Here is a 21,146-nt window from a genome sequence, read left to right as displayed (position 1 = left end):
CAAGCAACTCATGGTTAACTATGGCAATCCATAGTAAAGCAATCAGCCTTTGGCATCAGCCCAGCTCTTGTCAAACTTAGAAAGAACTGAAGCCTATTCTTGTAAGCTACCCTGTGTACTATTGTAGCACTGCCTATCTGTCGAGTCAGACTCAGCTTGGGTAGTCACATGATTAATAATAGAAAGTTAACCAAGCCAAACAAGTTCAACCAAGATGCGAATGATAGAGAAATATCCCCTAGTACAGGCATCCCCAACCTTTGGCCCTCCAGATGTTTTGGACAACAATTCCCATCATCCCTGACCACTGGTCCTTTTAGCTAGGGATCATGGGAGTTGTAGACCAAAACATCTGGAGAACCGCAGGTTGGGGGTGCCTGCCTTAGTAGTTAATAACCAGAATGAAATAGGGGGAATCAGTGCTTTTTTTCTTAAAAAATGTTTAGGGGTACTCTCATTTTTCTACTATATTGAAATATTGCCCCTCAATGAGGCCAAACTTAGATTCACAAAATGTTTAGGGGTACGTGTACCCCTGCGTCCCCCCCAGAAAAAAAGCACTGGGGAGAATGTTGGTGTATCGGTTTTGTGTTAAATTTGCCCTATAAGCCAACTGTAGCACTCATTAAGAATTACTCAGAATTACTCATTAAGAATTACTTATGCTTTCAGCGATCCTGCCAGTTTTCATTTACTATGTATTAATGTGGCTCATGATTAGCCTCTTGGTGAGTTGCTGCTCTTACGACATAGCCTAAGATGAGAAACAGGAAAACAGTTTAGAAATGGCTCACCTGTTGATTTAGGCAAGGGTTGAATGTAGGAGGGAAGAGATCAGTGTGATTCCTTCTTATATCCACAGCTACAGTTTTCTAACCAGAATGCACAGGCAAAAATGCACCTACGTTTGTTCCAACTACAACGAAACACAAACATTTCCCTGAAAAAGTTAACAAGGAATCGAGTCTCATTGTTCCGCTGCAAATGCAGCGAGATATCTGAATCAGGGGGATGATTTATGCTGTCTGACAATTCAAAGACAGGAGACAACTCTAATGTACAGATAAAACCAAAAGTGGCAATAGTAGATCATCACACTGACAGTTAATGGGACTGACTCGCTGGAGAGAAATCTGGATCTACTTAAAATGTCAGGTGTGTAAAGTAATGAGTCTGTGCTTAGTAGGAGACCTCCAGAAGGAGCCTTCATGGTCCACTCGTCAGTTGAATATATATTACGGCAAACCTGTTAAATCAATGAGTATTTAATACCTAATGACTTGGGGTTTTTTTCTTTGAAAAAGACTCATTCTTACCCCTAAGGCAACTTGTGTGATTCTAACAGATCAAAAATTTCTTAGAATGCAATCAATGTTATTGGATGGATTAATATAACAACAAAAACTATAGTCAGATTTCATCTATTTGAAATAAGTCAGTGGATAAAGAAATGAATGACCAATTGCCAAATGCTGCAACCTTCTTCAAATTGTAGGAACCTCTGCATGGGAGTATTTTTAAATGACAGGAACTCTAGGTGAGAAAACTAGTGAGATTCTTGGGACTAGTCAATGCATTCTTATTATCATGCGGATGCACTTGAATCAGTCATCGAAGGGTGCCCAACCACCACCAAAAATAGGTCATATTGCTGGCATGAAAACTCCCCCTTCCACACGGAAGAAGCATGTGGTACTGAACATTACGGCGACACAGAGGATGCTTCAAGCATTCTCTCATGGGGTAAAAATAATGCGCAGCCAAGGTTTTAGTTGCACGCCCCAGTCTTCACCACAATTCTCAGAGGAATAACATACATCATGGGTTTCCAAACTGGTGGCCTGTGGCATGTCTGTGAAGAACATTTATAATTTTAATTCTATGGAATTCGAATTGCAATGCACTAAATACGTACAATAGAAGAAAAGAAGCTATAAAAATGCAATTAAAATGATGCAGTAACTAGCATAACACATTAGAATTGCTATGACAGGCAGAGAAATTGTTAAGTGGCCCACCATGAGCCTCGGCACTTTTCAAGTGATTCGTGAAAAACAAGTTTGGGAACTGCTGGCATAAACTAAAACATTGGATACTGATGGCTATAACCCTAAAATGTAATAGTGTGGATTTTAACTTTTTCTAAGCCACCTGGAGACCCACTTCTGATTCAGCTACATTAGTCAAAAAACAGCATTTTAAATGTGTTATACACATGCAGCACCAGATGGTGCTATAGAGCACAAAACCTTTCTATGCGATTTCCCCTTTGTTATAACGATTTAATTTGTGACTTATAGCATTTCCCCCCCTTTGTGTAGATCCACCCCTATATGTTGACTTTACCCTTTAACATTTAAGGCATTTTGTTTTGTGGGGACCCCCCCCATAGAATTTATAATGTTCTGTTCTGGCTGGTCACAGTTTTGAAACTTTAATTTCAGTGTGGATGTCGAGTCACTTTCTGCTAATTCAACTTCAGGTTTTTTAAAATAAAAAACACATACTGAATTTTAAAAGGCAAAATGGAAGGGCAAATGGTAGAAAACAAGCTTATTACACAATGATCCCTCTACAGCAGAACATATTTGTACGCCTATAGTTTTTCATTTTAATCACAAAGTGGAGATACAGTGCTACATGCACAAAAAAAGTCAGGTTGATTATATATTAAATGCACATACAGTACTTTCATCAAAGCTGCATGTATGTACAGTAGTCTAGTATTACTTGGATAACAAATTAATCAAGTCTACTATATGCCTAAATTATTACCCATCAGCCACCAAGGCTCCAGAGGATGTCAATTTATTGTTACTCGACCAAAGAGAAAACGCCTGCTTAACTCTTCCATGTGGAAGCATCAAAAATACCTATGCTAGCATTTTAACACTGAGCATTGCAGCTTTGAATCAAAGGTAGGTATTTGCCTTGCAATAAATTATTCTAAAATCTAAATTACAACCCAGCTCATAATTCTTGAAGTTTTATGACTAAATCTCTAAACCACCCTCCTTTCCTCAGTTACACTGCAATGGTTGATCCCTAGATCTACTTACCTAAAATCACATTGCAAAAGGAAGCACAATTTGTTTGGGAGGGAAGCTACAAACTGTAGCACACTCTAGGGACATTTTTATAGTAGGATCACCATGTTACAGAATTCACTTTATGAATTACTGTGGCAAAGGCCATATTCCGGTAGCAGACAGAGCCAGACACCCACTCAGAGCGATTTATTTCTTAATAACTGCACTCATATTTACCTTCCATTTTTATTCACATAACTTTTTAAAATAAATATACATATTTATAAAAAGCTCTCCAACTCCCTTTCTTTATTTTGCCTGTGCAGAAGGCAAAACTCAGTAATACCAGAAGAATGCAAACAAGGTTCAATAAATAGCTGAACAGTAATTCCTTCTTTTAAGCTATTGGAAGTCTCAAGCTTCAAAATGTATTTGCACCCTCAAAATCATATGCATTTTTGCATACTTTTTGCATATTTGCAAGGAACAGCAAAGGGGAAGGACCTGAACATCAAAGCCTTCCTCACCTCACTGAACAGCTGATAGTCGGAAGGGGACTAGGGGAGCTGGATGAAATCAGGTTCATTCCCCGGGGGTTCCCAACCTGAATTCGATCCGAGAGCAGTTGATGACAAAAGCCTTTGCCTGAGACACTGAGCAACCAGTCAGAGTAGATAATTCCGACCTTAGCAAACAAATACAGTCACCTGAATCCTATATATTCTCCCTTGACTCCTGCTTCTTCCTTTTAGTTTCTTGGGACCTTTGTCTTTGGCCACTGCCTCATCGTAACCCTTCCCATAACTGCTTCCTTCCTTTCCTTCCTTTCTATTGAAAACCAGTTAATTGCCCATTCATATGACGACCAGGTGCAATGCAGTAGCAACTAATATATTACTGATACCACAGTGCCCAGGCAATGGCAGGTTCCTGGTTACAGTTTGTTACTTACTTAAAGCCATTGAGAATTGAGTCTTCCCCTACTCCTTATGTTTTGAGCATGGCAAAAAAGAAAAAAAGAAAAAGGCAGAATTCAGAAACTGGATTTTATTATTTAAGAGTACCTATTTTTTTCAGTCACCAAAGCTGGTGTTATCTCTGCTGATTTTCTCCTCCGCCCCCTACCCCACCCCGGCACATCCCATTCTGGAAGATCCTTTGAAACTCAAGAGTGGCTCTTTGAGGGCAAAGTGGGTGGAAATGGGAATGGAGGAGCAGGAAAACCCAATGGTTTAAGTGGAACTCTGCTTGCAGTTCTCTGGATCTCACTCATTGTGTTTGGTAGGGAATGTTATTATGCCAATGATAGCAGGTGGTGGGAAGTGTGACATCTGAATACAGCCTTATGCTGGCAGCAGTATATGAATTCTGAAGTGATTACTTTAGGGTACAGGTATGATTAAGCCAAGCTAACACAGTCATTGAAATAAACCTCCAGTCCAGTGATAGAAGGACTCTTTAATGAGATTGGTGTCAGCACAAAAGCAAGCCAAAATATTAAGTGTGAAATTATGGCTGTTGATAAAATTAAAGCACTTCCTGTTAGACTGTTTCAAATCCTTTCACCTTCTTTCAAGAATATGTGCCTGAGAAGCCTCCACCCTGGCCCACCTTTGTCACCACCGTGTTTCGTTTTTTTCAATTAAGAAGTATCTCCCAAATTATAACTATAATTCAGAGACTCTAATGTCCCATTTTAAATCCACTTAGCTAACAACGGGTCGGGATACACATTCACAGTGATTGGATAAATGACAGCAGTACAATTGGTTTAAAAACTTTGCTTTTAAAATGACACCACCTAAGATGCAACAACCAATTAAAATTGTACTCAAAAGGTGTGTGTATTAGGGTGAGAGAGAGGAGGGTGGAGTTACATGCGGCAACTCCTGGAATAATAAAGCTTGCCGTTTGTCATGCGTTTGTCATGCAAAATTGCATGCTGGGAAGCAAGATGTGCTTTATGTTGGCTCATCTGCAAATATTGTATATCAAATTAAATATAAAATTAAACTGGCCTGAAATGAGGCAGAGTCATGAGCAGCCCTGCCCATGAAGGCTGTATCTGGCTGCCACTGAGGCAGAGATGCAATCTTTTAGAAAGGTGAACTCTGTCACTCCTTCTTTCCACACTAGAGTGCTGTTAAAGCAGCTCCGCATCTATGCTGCCTTGATGAACCATCTACCAAGACCTTTTTGGAATGGAAGGGAGATGTGCAGCAATGTCTAATACTATACTGCATCTGCACCATCCTATTAAGTAACACAGCAGCTTTCCATTATAATTGAAACGAGCAAAAGTGGCCTGTTCTATGAAAGGGTTGAGAAAGAAAAACTCAGGTGCACCTGTGCAGTTGGCAAGTCTTTAAAGGGGGGGACGGGACGAATCCAATCAGTTCTTGGGAATTTTGACAATATAAATGGTCAAGACCACAGAAAATAAAAAAGTACAGTTAAAAAGATTAGCACCATTACAGAGTTAGGGTTCAAACATCAGGACTGCCCTAATGGCTGGTCCCTTGCAGCTTTTAATAGAAAACATTGAGGCTTCTGTATTCAAAAGTGACGGTAGGAATCACTGGATGTTTCTGAGAACAGCTGAATGTTTTTAGTTATTTCAAAGTTGAAAGGTTCGTCGTCGTCTTGTCTGAACAGCAGCTGGAGTGCCTTTCGGTTAGCTGAATCCAAGTCCAAGTCCTTTTGGCCTCTGGATTGCTCGGATTGGTTCGGCTATCCCTTTGCCTTCTGGTCCAAGGCCTGTGCCAGGTGTCCAGCCCATACTTTGGAGCATCCTATTGCCAATGTTGCTATCTGAGATCGGTTGAGCATTTTCACCTACAAACCCTGAGATTAAAAGAAATACACAGCATTAATCAGGATGGCCATATGCAGAAGAGCAGGATAATCTCCCCGTAAGCCTTAAACCTTCTTATTCTCCTAATTTATCTAATAGGTTGCTAGAACAGGATGTCTTTGTGCACATCGACCTCAAGGTTGCATGTTGATCTGAGAATGTTACAGGCTAATTTTCCTTATTTGAAAGAGAAAAAAAATTATATAAATGCTTAACACCATGCATAATAACGTGTGTTGGAAATTACATTTCAGCATGACTCAAAGGTGGCAAGAACCATAGAAATGAAAACAGGGGAACCTGGTTGCATTAATCGTTGTTAAAGTATTGTTCAGCTCCCTTAAACTGCACATTTGTCACTAAAATCTTTGCAGTCTATATAATATTAAGTATTATGTGGTGATACTATTGGAGAGGCCAACATCATAAAAATCTAATCTATGCTCACTACCAGCTACTCCTGCCTGTGTCACACCCGTCTGTGGCTATGGGGGCACATGAGAGAACCCAGCTCATGGTGGCACTGGAGTCAGGCTGCCATGTAGATATTTGGATTAGGGTTCTCTCTTTTTGTCCTTTCCCACTTTCTGTGAGTTGTGCCGAGGTGTTGGAGGACAGAGCTGTGCATGTGCCACATGGCCTGTCCTGAATCTTCTAAGATACCCTCAGGTGCAATTGAAGACACTGTCCTTTTTGCCTGATTTGAAATAAGGTGCAAATGCCAGTCCGCTCGGCTCCTGTATAAGAAAAGTGGGTTGCTGGCATCTTGTCCTGTGCCTCAGGCAGCAAATTGTCCTGGGCAGAATGGAAATAGGTGAGGAAGCCTAACAAGCTCAGCTTAACAAAGCTGTTGTGGGTCTCTCTTCGCTGAAAGTTGGATACAAATGTATAACAATGAGTACAAGAGAGTTAAAACAAGGGACTGGAAAAGTGAAAGTCTTATAATTGCTCTTTTTAACATTAACAGAAACCAGCATTCTATAAGGAATAGAGAGCTGAACACCCTGTTCTTCAAAATGTGCAACTTTATATAGTGGTGTTACTATTCTTGATGCCAGCCCCTTAGTGGAAAGTACGCAATTTTCTGTGACTGACAGGTAATTGGAAGAGTTTTGTTTTTAACTGATACTTAAGTACTTTAATATACAATATAATGAAATTTTCCTCCTCAACATAGGATATAATTACCAGAATTTGAAACTCCATGCATTTTGTTCCATTCAGCACCTATAAATATACAAGCCAAAAAGCAGCTTTGCTAATTGCATGCCAAGACTACTTACTGTTGCTCCTACTGTACTGCAAGCCCACCTGATCAAGTGCTGGATTTTTATGTGGATTCGCACTTGCTTTAACCCTAGCCTCAGCTATTAGAGCTCACTGAATGGTTTTTCAACAAGCCACCCACCCTCACAGCATAACCTTCCTTACACGATTGTTTTAAACACAAAATGAGATATGCTAGGGATATAAAAGCGTACGTCACAGTGCAAAGGGTACAGAAAGAAAACAGGTTGGTGGGAGGTATCGAATTGTGTGCGTCCACTGGGAGAGCCAAGTTCTGCTCAGGCAACAGGCTTTTCTCTTCCTCTTCTAGCTCCTGCAGCCCCCACTCTCATTACATCTGCTTTGGAGGGTTGGGATATATTTGTGAGCAGGGGGTGGGGATAAAAGGCAGGAGAGGAAGAGGAAATCCACTTGTGCAACACTGGGTATCATTCAATGTTTTTAATGATAACGTGTTTAAAGGCAGGCGCTGCAACTCTCCAACAATTTGACTTTAACCACGAAGGTGCAGTCTTCCATTGTCTCTTGAGACTGACAGAGGCCAACTACAGTTCAAAAGCACTTTTCAGGGGATCAAAGTCTGCTGTCATTGCATACTTATTAAAGGATAAGAAAACTAGTTAATTTGCCACCCCTTGTAGCACAGGTGCAGATGGAATGCTGCCTTATTGTTTGGTATTCGCTGTTTGGTGTTTGGGAGCATCACATGGGATCGTGTGCTCCACTTTGCTCATGTGGGGATTGCCCGACCCTTCAGTTTTGGTCAGTGCGCTATGTCTGACGGCACCAAATCATTGTTAGCACCAGATCATTTTGTAACTGATGGTTGCAAATTATGGTTTGACACAATGGTTACCAAAAAATATCAGTGCAGTTTGGACACAATACTATGTCAACATTTAAAAGGAAGGAGACAAATGTTTAAGTGAGAGAAGGGACTTGGAGAAGCACCTTGTACTTGGTGCGTTGTTCCTAATGACCAAACTATGTTCTGGTGATGGGGCAGAATTGCATCTGCACTAGGCCTTTTTAAGTTTGCCTTTTTTTAAAAAAAGGCAAGCTGTATGCAATATTTCATTGTTTGTGGAAAACTCTGAAGCCTCAATTTGAGAATGACTTTCTGTAGTGATTTAGCAAATTGCAGGCGTTCTAATTGGCTTATTTTGAACATTGCCTTCTATTTGAGGCAACAATTACTATAACCTTATTTCTTGCAGTTTTTCCCGTGTCACCTAAAACAGAGAGAGAACAACCACATGCAAAAATTATTGGTGCTCATTGGTTGAAAGGTAAGGAACTAAAAACTACTTTTACTGTACTTTATATTTATCGACTAATTAAAGCAACTACTTGGAACATCACAATTAAAAGAATTAACTTCCCAAGGAGCTGTTTCTAGCAAGTGGCCCCAGAAACAATTGGGGGCAACTTTCTAACCATGTTAAGGATTATAAATACAGTAGCAGTTTTTTCCCATCTATAAGAAAAGTAGCTATGCAAACAGCTTGAGAAAGGCAGAGAACCTCCAACTGTTTCAGCAGGAAAGACTTCGTGACAATCACTGCAAGACCAGAGTTAATACTGCTCATTAATAATAGGCTGCTGCACCAATGGCACAATGCTTTTTCTGCTGTTTAAGGACTGCAATGTCTGATTGCTACCAGAACAAACAGTGTCAGTGGGCAGCTCACTGCAGTTGTTGCCACAAACACCGTAAACGGAACACACTTGCTTGGCCGGTGACTTTCATTGGTAGAGCAAAAGCTTCAGAAATTCCCGGGAAATCACAGTAAGCCAAAATGTACAGTCTTGTAGTTCTACCAGTGCATATTTTCACAATTCCTGGAGATAGTCCTTATGCATGTAAATGTTTTAGAGACTTAATATAAAGCCCGTAAAAGAAAAAAGGGCAATAAAGTTTGTATATAGTAAATCAAGGCACTCCTTTGGAGAAAAAAAAGAGAGAAAAAACAAACCTTGCAATTAAATTTTTATTTCAAAATAATATTTATGATGTCATTAAAGGTAGATTTCTATGAAAATTAAGCCGTGTAATTTTTCTCAACAGCTGTTGGAACAGGTACATTCTGGTTAAGCAGAGCACTAGCATTCAGTCCCATACCCTTGATTTTACAGGGATTGCCATGAATTAATTTAATTCCATCTGTAAGCTAAAAATCAGATCAGAGGTCTAATGCTGCTGCAGGCTTCACATCTGTTTAATCATTTTGGGATACAACAGCTTGCCGAAGTTCAGGTTTTACATTTGCTTAAGAATTTCAGTAGGGCTCTCAAAACACAAAAGAACCGCAGAAACTTTGCCTATATTTTCACATGCGCATCTTGCAGCTTTTGCTTTGGTACCTTTTGAACTTTATTTTTATAGAGTTTTTTTAAAAAACAAAAAAACAATACCAGAAGTGGCCTTGATTAAATAAACAATTTCTTGCTTAATCTGTGTGAACATTAATTGCTAGCACTGTGGCTGAAACACATTATTTCCTGTTCAGGCTCATAAGAAAACTGATGTCACTTCCCCTTTAACACGAGTTTAATGTTGCAAATCCAGGTATACTTACCAAGATGTAAGTCCCAGTGAACTCTGTTGGAATTAGCTGCTTTTGATAGACCAAAAAACAGCAGCTTTGTTAACAGAAACCGAGAAGCGCACTACTTAGAAAAAAATGCCACACAGAATACGTTTGATACATAGGCATGGGCAAAATGCTGTTCTCATGGAGCACAAATACTGATTAGAGCGTCTTTTAGGGGGGGGGGAATCAGATCTCTTTATTTATGCAGATGCTTAGTGGTGAAAGCTTTATCTGTGGTTGACCTGTACATTCTATTTTTAACATATTTTTTGTGGGGGAGGTCTATCTATTGATGTACGAACTCTTGTTTGATTAATATCATACATTCATTTATTTTAAATCACTGAATGCATTAAATATGAATAAAATGATACATGAATAAAACAATTAGTTGTAGAAGAAAAAATGTTCTCTTTTTAGATGATGCCTGTATGTGTCATAGCAGGCATATTAGAGAAGTGTTCCCTCCTGTGTTGAGAGAGAAAAGAGATTGTCTGTTCTCATAAGACAATTGAAATCTACACTTTTTGAAGTACTTAAAAATATTAAGTACTAAAAGTATTAATAATAAATTACCATTTTAAAATAAATTATTTCCAATTAACTAGGAGCATTTTTAGTCAGTCTCTTAAAAACCAGTTTATTCTTAATCTTACCTCACAGTCAGTCTCACTGAACTCAGTGAAACTTACTTCTGAGCAGATATGCACAGGATTGTACCATCATAGAGCAATCCTTTGGATGTCTACTCAGAAGTAAATCCCATTTTGCTCAGTGGTGCCATTCAGTATGCATAGGGCTGCAGCCTAAATTTTGGGCCTGGAATCACCAAGTATGAAATGTAAGTTGTTTAGAAATAAAACATGACATGGAAATGTATGTGTGTAGGACTCTCCAAATAGTTCCAATTAAATGATTTTGGATTAAACACAATGTAATATTCCTTACCCTGCATTTTTAGTAATATCTGCATGTAAAAGTGGAGCAGTCTGATCATTTCCTAAGAAGGCACTATTTCATACTGAGGGTTTTTTGTTTTTTGTTTTGCTAAAACTGAGGCCGTCTTGGTTCTCTCTTCCCTTTTATAAGATTAACACATGTGAATTTAACAAGTTTGCTGCAGCAGGACACCCCACAACTATTATTTTCTTTTTCAGCACTCCTGGCAGCCCTAAATCCTTTAAGTCCTTTCCAAGAAGGATCTCTTTTTTGCTTGGGCAATTTTTACACTACGTGGCCTGATAACCCTGACCCCCTATCCTGGATCTCACTATCGCAGCAGAGTGAGTCTTTTCTACCTTAAATTCCCAAGGAGCACCGTGGATGGTAATTCACTTGAGTAATTGGCTCAAGAGATGAAAATCTTGTATCTGCCTCTCTTAGCCACTAATCTATCCAGCTGACTGCAAGCCTAATTGGCAGCTTGTTTAGTAATTTGGCTCCTAAAGTGTTGTATTGATGTTGGATAAACAGCCAATGGAAAACAGGGAGATACATGCTGCTTCGCTTTATAACCTAGTGCACCTTTCCCCCTGTTCTCTGAAGGCATTTAATATTCAGAGTATTCCTTTCACTTCTCTATTTGTGGCTGCTAAACCAGCCTGCAAAATGTAAAGGTCTGAAACCGCTTGATGCAGGAAAGATGTGCTGTAACAGTGCTGCTCTTGAAACCACAAGCCGTCTTGATCCATGATTTTTTCCTAAGGGTTCCCCTAGAGCAAATAAATCAGTGCGAATAATTCTTTTTTTTAAAAAAAAGCTAATGTTTATATAGATACAAAAATCACTACCAGTAACCAAACCAAACCAAAGTCATCCAGTTAACTATGCTGAACTTGCACAGTATTGAGGAATAATGCAGCTCAATGCTTTCGAGTTGACACAAATGGCCTCTTTTGTGGTATTCAGATTGTTGGTATATGCAGATGCTCACATGCCTGCTGGGATGGTTTCCACAGGTGCGAAGGCTTTTGCTCAGTGGAACTTCAGTAAGGGAGAGTTAGGCCCATGAGGCTTGAAGTGGGCAACATGCAATCACACCAACGCTGCTATATGCACTGTATGCTCTGCTTCGCCATCTGCACTCCTAGAAAGTGAATGCTGAGACCTTTTGTTTGAATGCTAATCTGTATGTTTCAATGCAAAGTCAATGGTAAGTCCTAAATAGCACCTTTAAGCACAAGCAAGGGTTTGCACCTGGTTCCCCACAGGGTATGGCCACAATTCAAGTGGCAGAGCACATACTTCGTAAGCAGAAAACCCCCCAGCAAAGATCAGGTAGTAAAGCTGGAAACAACCTCTGCCTGAGATATCTGAGATGCAGTCAACACTGGGCCAGATAAAACAATGGCCTGACTTGGTATAAGGCACCTTCATGCATTCACTCCCTTTATCTTCTGCTAGCATCTTCTCAATCCTCTCTAAAGAGCATTTCTGACTTCCTCCCATGAGCAGCTTTTAAGAGGCACTTTGGGAAGAGGGGGGTTTATAAGGCTGGTGCTGCGTATTCATGATACAACACTGTGTACTGGGGCTTATCGTAGAATTTTGGAGTTGGAAGGGACTACAAGGATCATCTAGTCCAACTCCCTGCAATGCAGAAATCTCTTTGCCCAACATGAGGCTTGAACCCACAACCCTGAGATTAAGAGTCTCATGCTTTAGCTACTGAGCTCTTGATTATTTATTTATAACCCACCTTTCCCCCTGACAAGACTAGAGGCGGCTTACAGATAAAAACAGCAGCTAAGCCTGTTCAGGATACCATATTTCTGAAGTACATAGGAAGAGCCTCCTGGATAAGGCAAAGGCCCATCTAGTCCAACAGCCTGTTCTCACAGCGGCTGACCAGATGCCCATGGGAAACTTCCAAGCAGAAACTAAGCACAATAGCCCTTTCCCCATGTGTGATTACCAGCAGTTGATTTTGGGAAGCACACTGCCTCTGACAGTGAAGGTATTATAATTATAATTTATTAAATGTGTATACATCTGCAGATCTTGGGGCGGTTCACAACATAAAATTACAATACTACTAGCCTCCACAAATTCGTCTAATCCTCTGTTAAAACCTCCAGGTTGGTGGTCCATAGTTTAACTATGGGCTGTGTGAAAATGTACTGGTTATAGGCATTTTTGCTGGTTGTTCTCTTTGATAGAATCTTTAATTGGACCGATCATACAATGCCAGCAGAACCATTTGGTGTTAACGGGGGCAATATGCAAGCTTGTTATACAGTAGAAAAACCGGAAGCAACCTCTCATGCTCAATGCATTGGAAATTTACCCCAGCTTATCTAGCTAACCCAAATCTGTCCTTTTTCTATAAACAGATCAGAAGGTTGACCTTCACCACAAGCCAGGCCTGGGTAACCTCTGTTGGAATAGTATAATCACAGTAGTTTCAAATCATCATTTTGGCACTGCTCATATTCAAGTCTGATTTTTAATCACTGCTGCATTAGACGTCAGCAAAATAGTTTTGCTGGCAATTTTTAAGCGGAATGAAAACATTTAGCCTTTTGATTACCTTGTTAAACAGAGCCAAGATGACCTTATAGCAGTACTTGATATTACATACCATAATAGAGAATCTGTCAGATTTTTCATTAAAACACATTCTTATAAAAAAATAGAGTTGATAACTCAAGTCATTCCAAAGTGCATCAGCCTGAAACACAACATGTAGCCAACTAACCCAGACAAAACATTGAAGCATTTATTTTTCATCAAAGATTATCTACTACCTTGAGCTACTGTTATATGCTAGCATTTGCTGCATTTTACATGTAAAATGTTTAAAGCAAGCCTCTGCTGTTTTTGCTTGTTCTAATTTCACTTTGTACATGTGCATGTGTGAACATCACCATGAAAACCGGTGGAGTCCTATACAAGAACTTGCTACCTGGAATGCATGCAATGTGTGAAGTGGCTTAAAGTTGTACAGCAATTTAAAAAGGCAGCTCCAAAAGCAAAAGGCCAAGAAAAGCTTTCCTGTACTTTTAGTGCCAGAGCATTCTCTTCTATGTAAACCTCACATTTTTGTATTTTCTTTGTTGGGTAGGAAGAGGAGGAGATATTGCCCAAAGTTTCCACAAGTTAACAATCAAACTGTGGGGGACAGTACAGAGAAGAAAGTACGGAAAGCCAGGGGTGTGGAGAAGGGAGAAGAAGATGGATGTGTGATGAGAAAGTGCTAAACCTTTGGTGTTGTTCTGCTGAGACATAGAGGGGAAACAAACCAGGAGATGGACACAACTGGTTTCAGTTCCAGGGAAGCACAGAAGACAGTCAGTTACAGAAATCAGACTTCAAGCCTTACACCAATGGAGAAACTTCTGGGTGACTCAGGATTACCTGAGGGTACAGAAGTTAAATTTTGTTCTCCAACGTATCTGTAACTTCTTTGATAGCTTGTGTTTATATAGTATGTAAAACCAGTTAAGTGCAGTAGGAGTGGAGTGTCTCTTGCCCATTGTATTGCTACCTATACTTTGCTCAGGAAAAAAATATGACTCTATTGGATGCTGAAATTGGAAATGCTAGAGCCCTACTTTCCTAGTCACGTTCCAAGGGATCAGGAATCAACAATGAAAGCACTTGTTTTGTGAGTGTGTGCCCAGGTGCATGCATATCCACACAAACTCAAGGGCACTCTGTTTTTGCCATAAAGCCTCTTAAGGACTCATACGAAATAGTATTACAGTTCAGGTGTTTAGCAAGCCGACAAAGGCATTCAGAATGACATGCTCCCATGTCAGATATTATATTGCTTCACTAGTCATCAATTCCTTCAGGTATTTATTTCCTGAAATAAATTCATGGCTGCCCTAAGAGGAACAACATATTCCAACCATTCTTTGTCATTTTTAAAAGGCTGTAGGTAAACTGTAGGCAATATATGAGGAGAAGCATCTTTTGTTTCAGGTGGTACACCCTTCCTGGTTTCTTGCTGCAATGTTAAAAAAGGAGCTTTAGCATAGACTATAAAGTCAAACGTTTCCTCTTTCGAGAAAAAAAAAATACAGATTAGGACCCTATTACTTCAGCTGTTGACTGGAATTATCTGATAGAATTCACCTTATTTTCTTCACCGCTTTAGTTCCCCTTTACAGATGACATTTTTCAAACTATAAAATGCTCTCCACTGCTAAAAGTTTCTTGCTTCAACAGTTTTTCATTGCTGTAAGAGTAAATCTACATCCTTTGTTACTAATACACACGGCGCTATTGGTATGTGACTTTGTCTCAAGGCTGAGAACAGGCTATAAATTTAGAAATCAATAGCTAACTCTATCAATATTCATTTTACTTTTTCAATACAAAATACAAAGGTGAAAGAGCAGTAAATAAGCCAGAGCGCTGAAATAAATTGGGTGTTCTTGTCACAATTAATAAATGTTTAACCAATAACACTTCTAGCTACAGTAGTCTACAGCCTTGTAACGTATCTAGAAGTACGTAGCGGCACAGGTGCTGAACAGGATTCACAAATACACAAACACCTCATTCCAACTGTTTGTTAGCTCCACCATGCTATCTATCCTCCATACATGCATAAATAAGGCTGTTCAACATACTGCATACAAAGATAGGGGAAACCATTTGTCACCGACCGACATTTATGAATGTGGCAATGGAAATCTTTTCTTCATGCACTTGCTAGGCTCACAAGTCTATTACTGGGAGGCTGGCCTTTTTGCCAGATCTGAGCCTCTGGGGTAAGGTTGGAAAAATATCTAAATAATTGAATAAATAAGGCAGAAGAATTGAATTATATTTAAACACCACTGCGAGGAATATAATTCATCCAGTTACACACAAGCTAAGGCATTTTAAGTCAAGGGGAGCAACTAACTAGTTGCAGGATTGCATAGGTACCTCACTTTCACAGTTTATTTCATGGATCTTTTATTAAACTCTTAGTGGAATGCAACATTCCAGCAGAGCTTTGTAAATTAACTCAATACAAACAATTTGATTATCTTATTTGATTTCATACTTCTTTTGAAACAAAAACGGGTCCAGTCTTACTGGGCAATGCTCAGTTCCCAGGGTATTTAAGTGTAAGGTTTAATCTTAATCTTCTATGTCCTGTAGTAGACAGGGGTCTTACAGCCATGTGTATTACTTCAGCTGTGAAGCACACAATTAACATTTCTCTTCTCCCCTTGCTACTGCCATTCCATGATTTACAGCTACTTCTACATTCCTGATATGTGACAGCAAAGACAAAAGCAAATTTGACAACTCGGATTAAAAAAAAGAAAGAAATGCGCCATTTTGCATTTTAAACTCAGATCACAGCACCATCATAACTGCAGGAATAAAATGGAGTAAACGTTCACTGCCCTGGTATTAAACACATTTAACAAAACAAGCACTATTTTGTTGTAGAAAAGCCTAACTAGACTATTGTTTTTCGAAATAAGGAAGGATCCTGCAGTGACCGGCATCAGCCCTGGTGGGCCCAGCCCACCCATGTGCCAATGAAAGGCCTGTTTGCCGCTGTCTCCATAATCAAGTGGTCTCTGGGTGGTCATTTGGGGGTCCTTGAGGTGTGCAGCCCTGGACTTGGGCCCCAAAGACTGTACCAGCTCTCAATCCTCAAACATCCTCAAAGCAAACGTAGAGGGAAGTTTCCCTAAGCAGATGAAGTGTGTGTTTCCCCCCTTATAAATTCAGCCCTCCATTATCAAAAACATCAATTATATTTTTTACCTGCCCTTCACCATGAGGGTGAAAAGGAGAGTTATGGCCATTTAAAAATACAATGTTAAAATTTAAATTACAGTGAATTGGGTGGGTCCTAAACTCTGTATCTTAGGTGTCAAAGAAGTGTGTTTTCGGTGTATGACAAAAGCTACACAAGGTACCAGATACACTTCTGTTGGAAGGGAATTCCACATAGAGGGGCGATTGTTTCCAGGCTGACCTGAGCCACATCACCTCATTTTCTAGAAACTGGAGCACTTAACAAAATCAGGCCCATAGATCCTGGCACTTTTTACAGCCTTGTCGCTTCAAGAATGGTTCCCTGGCGCTGTTGCTTTAGCAGTTGCCTTCTACCAGCGCAAAGGCAACATAGAAAAGCACCTGTACTGTGACCCTCGGGACAGCAGGGCCCTTGACTTTACCCCGCCCTGGATGTGGCCATTTGCAGGCCTTTAGGCCCACCCAGGCCACAGAGTTTGGTACAAGCATCTCCTACTTCTGCCCCCTTTCACAGGATGGATTTCTTTGGCAGGAGGCAAAGCCGGATGGCTATCGCACGCGCTGGAAGGAGAGTATGCTGAGGTAGCTGCAGTAGTGCTAGCCCACTGTTTCTGCCTCCATATTACAGGGAAATGGGGGGGGGGGGGTGAGAGGCAAGGCTTGCTGGAGTTCATGGCTGAGCTGAGATTTGAATGGGGGGCATCCAGGGCTCACCGTTTATCCTCTTAACTGCTTTGCTAATCCCTAATGTGTGGAGCCTCCGCTGTAGTTATTGAGAGGCACTTTTCTCTGTTTTTATTCCATAAGTTGGCCCTTATAGAGCAGTAGCGCTGTAAGAATCTCAAAATCCCTTCTCAGCCTTTCTTTTCTTTTCTTTTTTTCTAATAAAACCACATCCAGTCACTTAAACATTGTAAAATTATGGCTTGCGGGGTGGGGTGGGGATCAAATTGTTTTTGTAGAAAACAGAGGGCTTTTTACACTACTGCCACCACCAGAAAGTTAAGCAAGTGTGCCAGATTTCAGTAACAGAATAAAATACTGAATAGGTTGGAAGCCTGGGATGAAAAGGTACCCTAAAGTTAATTTTATGATGCTTTATACATACATATACTTTACAAAATGACTTCCTTCTGTCACTTGCAAGGTGTGAAGCTAAAATCACCTTGTAGAAATAATTATATTATCCTCTACTCAGCCATTAAGCATTTTCCTACTCACTACACATATGTTCAGAGTCTTAGGACTTGACCTAGACACACGCTTTTTCCATATTACTGCCACTAAGGTGCTTTAGCAATATTTTTCAAACAGTTCTCTTGGTCTGTCACTGATGCCTGAAACACCATGAAAATCAAAAGCCATTCCATTGAAATGCCAAAGTTAGATAACTTCACGGAAGAGCTCTACAGGCCAGTTCAGAATGCAAGAACTACGTTTGTGTGTGCACACTTTATATATGCCAGCAAAATGGACTGGAGCAAGCTTTACCTTCTAGGAACATAAGACTTCTTCTGACCATTAAAGGCATTTGGGCAATTCCTTGATCCCCATGCAATCCCAGAGCCATTGCCCACACTATTTCAGGGGGTCCTACAACCCTCCAGAATAGTGTGGGAAGTGGCACTGGGGCTGCAGGGGTAGAGGGTAACTGGCAAGCATTGCTTCCTCCTGCTACTGGGTGGATCCATGCTCAAAGGATGCTTCCATTAGCAGGAGTCAACCCATAAATTATATTTCCTTGTTGACAAGTGTGCAGTACGGTGACATTCAAGCACATACAATTAACACAAGTTGATTTTATCACTTTTCATGTACACTGTAGATACAGGGTGCCTTCTGAAATATTCCCATAATTGTTTTAGGGAAATGTAGCCTCTTTTGTATGCAACATGCGGATTTTAAATAGTGTGCTCAGTACTGATATTAAACACTTAGCAAACAATACAAAGCAGAATACAGAACTCCTACTTGGCATGGGCTCCGACAGAAGGCTTACGATCTCAGCGACACAGAAGATGGATTTAGATACCTTTTCCACAACACGTGCTGATTTTTCCAGTCACCATGTGCTGTTTTGGTAATTGTGCAAGACTAGTTTGTCAAGAGGGAATGGGGGTAAAGAGAAGGTTCAGTGCACAAAGGAGGTCAGTTAGTGCTCTGTGAAAACCACTCCATGCATTAGCTGTGGAGTCTGTTCTCCACTGAACTTATTTAAACAAACAAGTTCCACTAACAACATAGTAAATGAAAAAGGCAATACATGTAGTCAGAGAAAAACTGGTCATCTAAATTAATCCAGACAATATACTGCTGAAGAGTGAAGGGCTACTGCAGTAAATGCGAGGCAAGGTTCTGATTGGGCTGCCTTGACTGTGGTTCTTCTCTGAACTGGGCCATCCCATGCTTGCTGTTTGCAATGGGAGGGACGCTTCCGTTGATGTCAGTAAGGTAGTCTTCTCCCATATGAATAAACCAGGCAGTGGCAAACGGATCGGGGCCAATCAGTGAAAGAAAAGGGATGAGCTGCACTCTTTTAAGTGTCAAGTTGCAACAGCTCTTTTCTACATATGCTCTTGGGCTGTAATCCCATGCATGTTTAGTCAGATGTAAATCAACTGAAGCCAGTGGCACTTGCTCCCTAGTAAGTGGGTTTAGGATTGCTGCCTGAAAATGCTCCTTTGTCAAACCACCCCAAGCCCAGTTTTGTGCAGGTAAGCCCCAACCAGTTTCTGGGTTCTCTCCCGCCCTCCATGCTGTTTTACAGACTTAAGACATCTGGATGTGTCGTCATGGTGAATCTGCTTACCGGTGGGTCCTGGCAGTGGCGCGGCTTTTCTCCTTCGTTTGATATCACCCATACATAAGGATCCCAAATGCACACTTGTCTGTCTGTAAGCAATTACCAGAGAGATGTATTAATAACTGGTAGGAAAAATAACAACTCTGCAGAAGACTGTGTATCACAGAATCTGCTTCCTAGTCAAAATAGTTTAAATAAACATAGAGCTACACGTTGGAATCTTTCAGATACTATTTGTATTTCTAGTGCTTAAAGTGATGTTACTTATGTAGCCAAAAGGGCATTAGCTATACACTAGAGGGAGGTATCAAAAAGACTTGGAGAAAGTCCAAAGTTTGCAGTAATACAAAACATTTTTTTGGGGGGGGGAATCTAAGAGTGAGGACTGAGCATGCTCACTTGGCACAGAATACTACTGCGCCAAAAAAATGAAAATAAATTTAAAAACTGGTTGGGATAGAGAAAGGAATGTTATGTCTAGAATTCAGATCAGAAATACTCCACACTGCAATATTTTGTTGCAGGTTCCACATCCTGAAAATGAATTATGTTTATTGACAAGCAGCCAGTATTTAGAAACAATCTAAATCACTGCTGGAATAAATACATTCTAAAAGAAATACTTTCAGGTTTTAAAAACTGACAATCTTTCTGAGTCAACATAAAATGAATACTGATGCTACTGACAAAGCAATAGGTAAACATACTTAAATGATCACAATATGATTGACTATCAGTTGTCTACTAATATCTGCTGTCAGAATAACATATATATATTTAAAAAATCAGTTAACAAGCATCTTTTCACAGGTGATAAACAAGTGGGAAACAAAACATTATTTTTAAATAGAACATTCTGTTGGCTTTATAATAAAATGGCATTGATCAAATTCAACAAAACCTGTAATGTGTAACATATATACATTGCAAAATCTTCTCTTTAATGTCTTTTTTAATTTAAAATGAGAAACACAATTGTTGATCACAACTTATCACATCTTCTAATTAAAAAATCCATGTTAATCATGCATTATGTGGAGCACTTTTATTTGCCTGTCCTGAAAATACTTCCATTTCATTGAATGATCTGGAGTTCTGGAACTGAAGAAGAGAGGCGGAATTTTTTCATAATCCGGTTTCCACATTGTTCATAACTTTATAAACCTCTTCTGACTGACATCGTTCTGAGAGGTTTTGACTCCTCTTCTTACCTTGGCACCCCAGAGATCATGGATAAACCTTGATTAGAGGGGGGTCTCATTACTCCAGCTTTACCAGTGGGACTAAATCCTCCCTATCACAAAGTACAACAAGGTAGTCCTGCCATGTACTGGATTATTGGGTGGTAAGGAAACTAAACAACTATGCTCCAATTCAGAGATCTATCTGGGATACAGTGTACACTTCTATTTCTGACTCCTAGGGTTATAGTACTGTTGTTTGGCTGAAAGGACAAAGACATTAACTTCAGGTAAGACAAGGCTATGAGAATCACCGCAGTTCAGAACTTAACCAAGAGATTCATTTCTTTATTTCTTTTTTTCAGAGACAAAAAACAATAAAAAGTTGCAGCCAAAGAACAAAATACCCCCAAATTAACACTTTCCCTAGCAAACATTAGGTAGGCAGTTTATACCTGACTTCATTAACAGATATCAAGAAGGAGGAGAAGTTTCTGATGTTTCAGTTACAGATAGGTAGCCGTGTTGGTCTGCCATAGTCAAAACAAAAAAATTTTTTTCCTTCCAGTAGCACCTTAAAGACCAACTAAGTTAGTTCTTGGTATGAGCTTTCGTGTGCATGCACACTTCTTCAGATACTGATGTTTGTTTCTTACATCCTCTCTGAATCTTTGGCAGAAGTTT

At 39.9% G+C, this 21,146-nt stretch overlaps 1 protein-coding gene and 1 long non-coding RNA gene across 12 annotated transcripts in view; one reads left to right on the top strand and one right to left on the bottom strand.

The window, feature by feature from the left end:
* Positions 1–21,146, top strand: part of LOC310758819 — an 86,072-nt gene that overhangs the window by 31,768 nt on the left and 33,158 nt on the right. For all 5 annotated transcript variants that reach the window (XR_014545957.1, XR_014545958.1, XR_014545959.1 and 2 more), the window contains 2 exons: positions 6,851–6,980; positions 8,388–8,459. This is a non-coding gene — a long non-coding RNA (uncharacterized lncRNA). The remainder of the gene's footprint in view (positions 1–6,850; positions 6,981–8,387; positions 8,460–21,146) is intronic.
* Positions 4,468–21,146, bottom strand: part of GPATCH2 (G-patch domain containing 2) — a 103,041-nt gene continuing 86,362 nt past the window's right edge. For all 7 annotated transcript variants that reach the window (XM_083605284.1, XM_083605286.1, XM_083605287.1 and 4 more), the window contains 2 exons: positions 19,288–19,370; positions 4,468–5,873 (listed from right to left, as the gene is read on the bottom strand). In XM_083605284.1, the coding sequence (XP_083461410.1) occupies positions 5,704–5,873; positions 19,288–19,370 (253 nt within the window). In that variant the 3' untranslated portion in view covers positions 4,468–5,703. The remainder of the gene's footprint in view (positions 5,874–19,287; positions 19,371–21,146) is intronic.

Source organism: Podarcis filfolensis (assembly GCF_964270895.1).
Source record: "Podarcis filfolensis genome assembly, chromosome: 3".
NCBI lineage: Eukaryota > Metazoa > Chordata > Lepidosauria > Squamata > Lacertidae > Podarcis > Podarcis filfolensis.
Note: the sequence above shows the minus strand (reverse complement) of the source record. Positions and strands in the feature narration are given on the sequence as shown.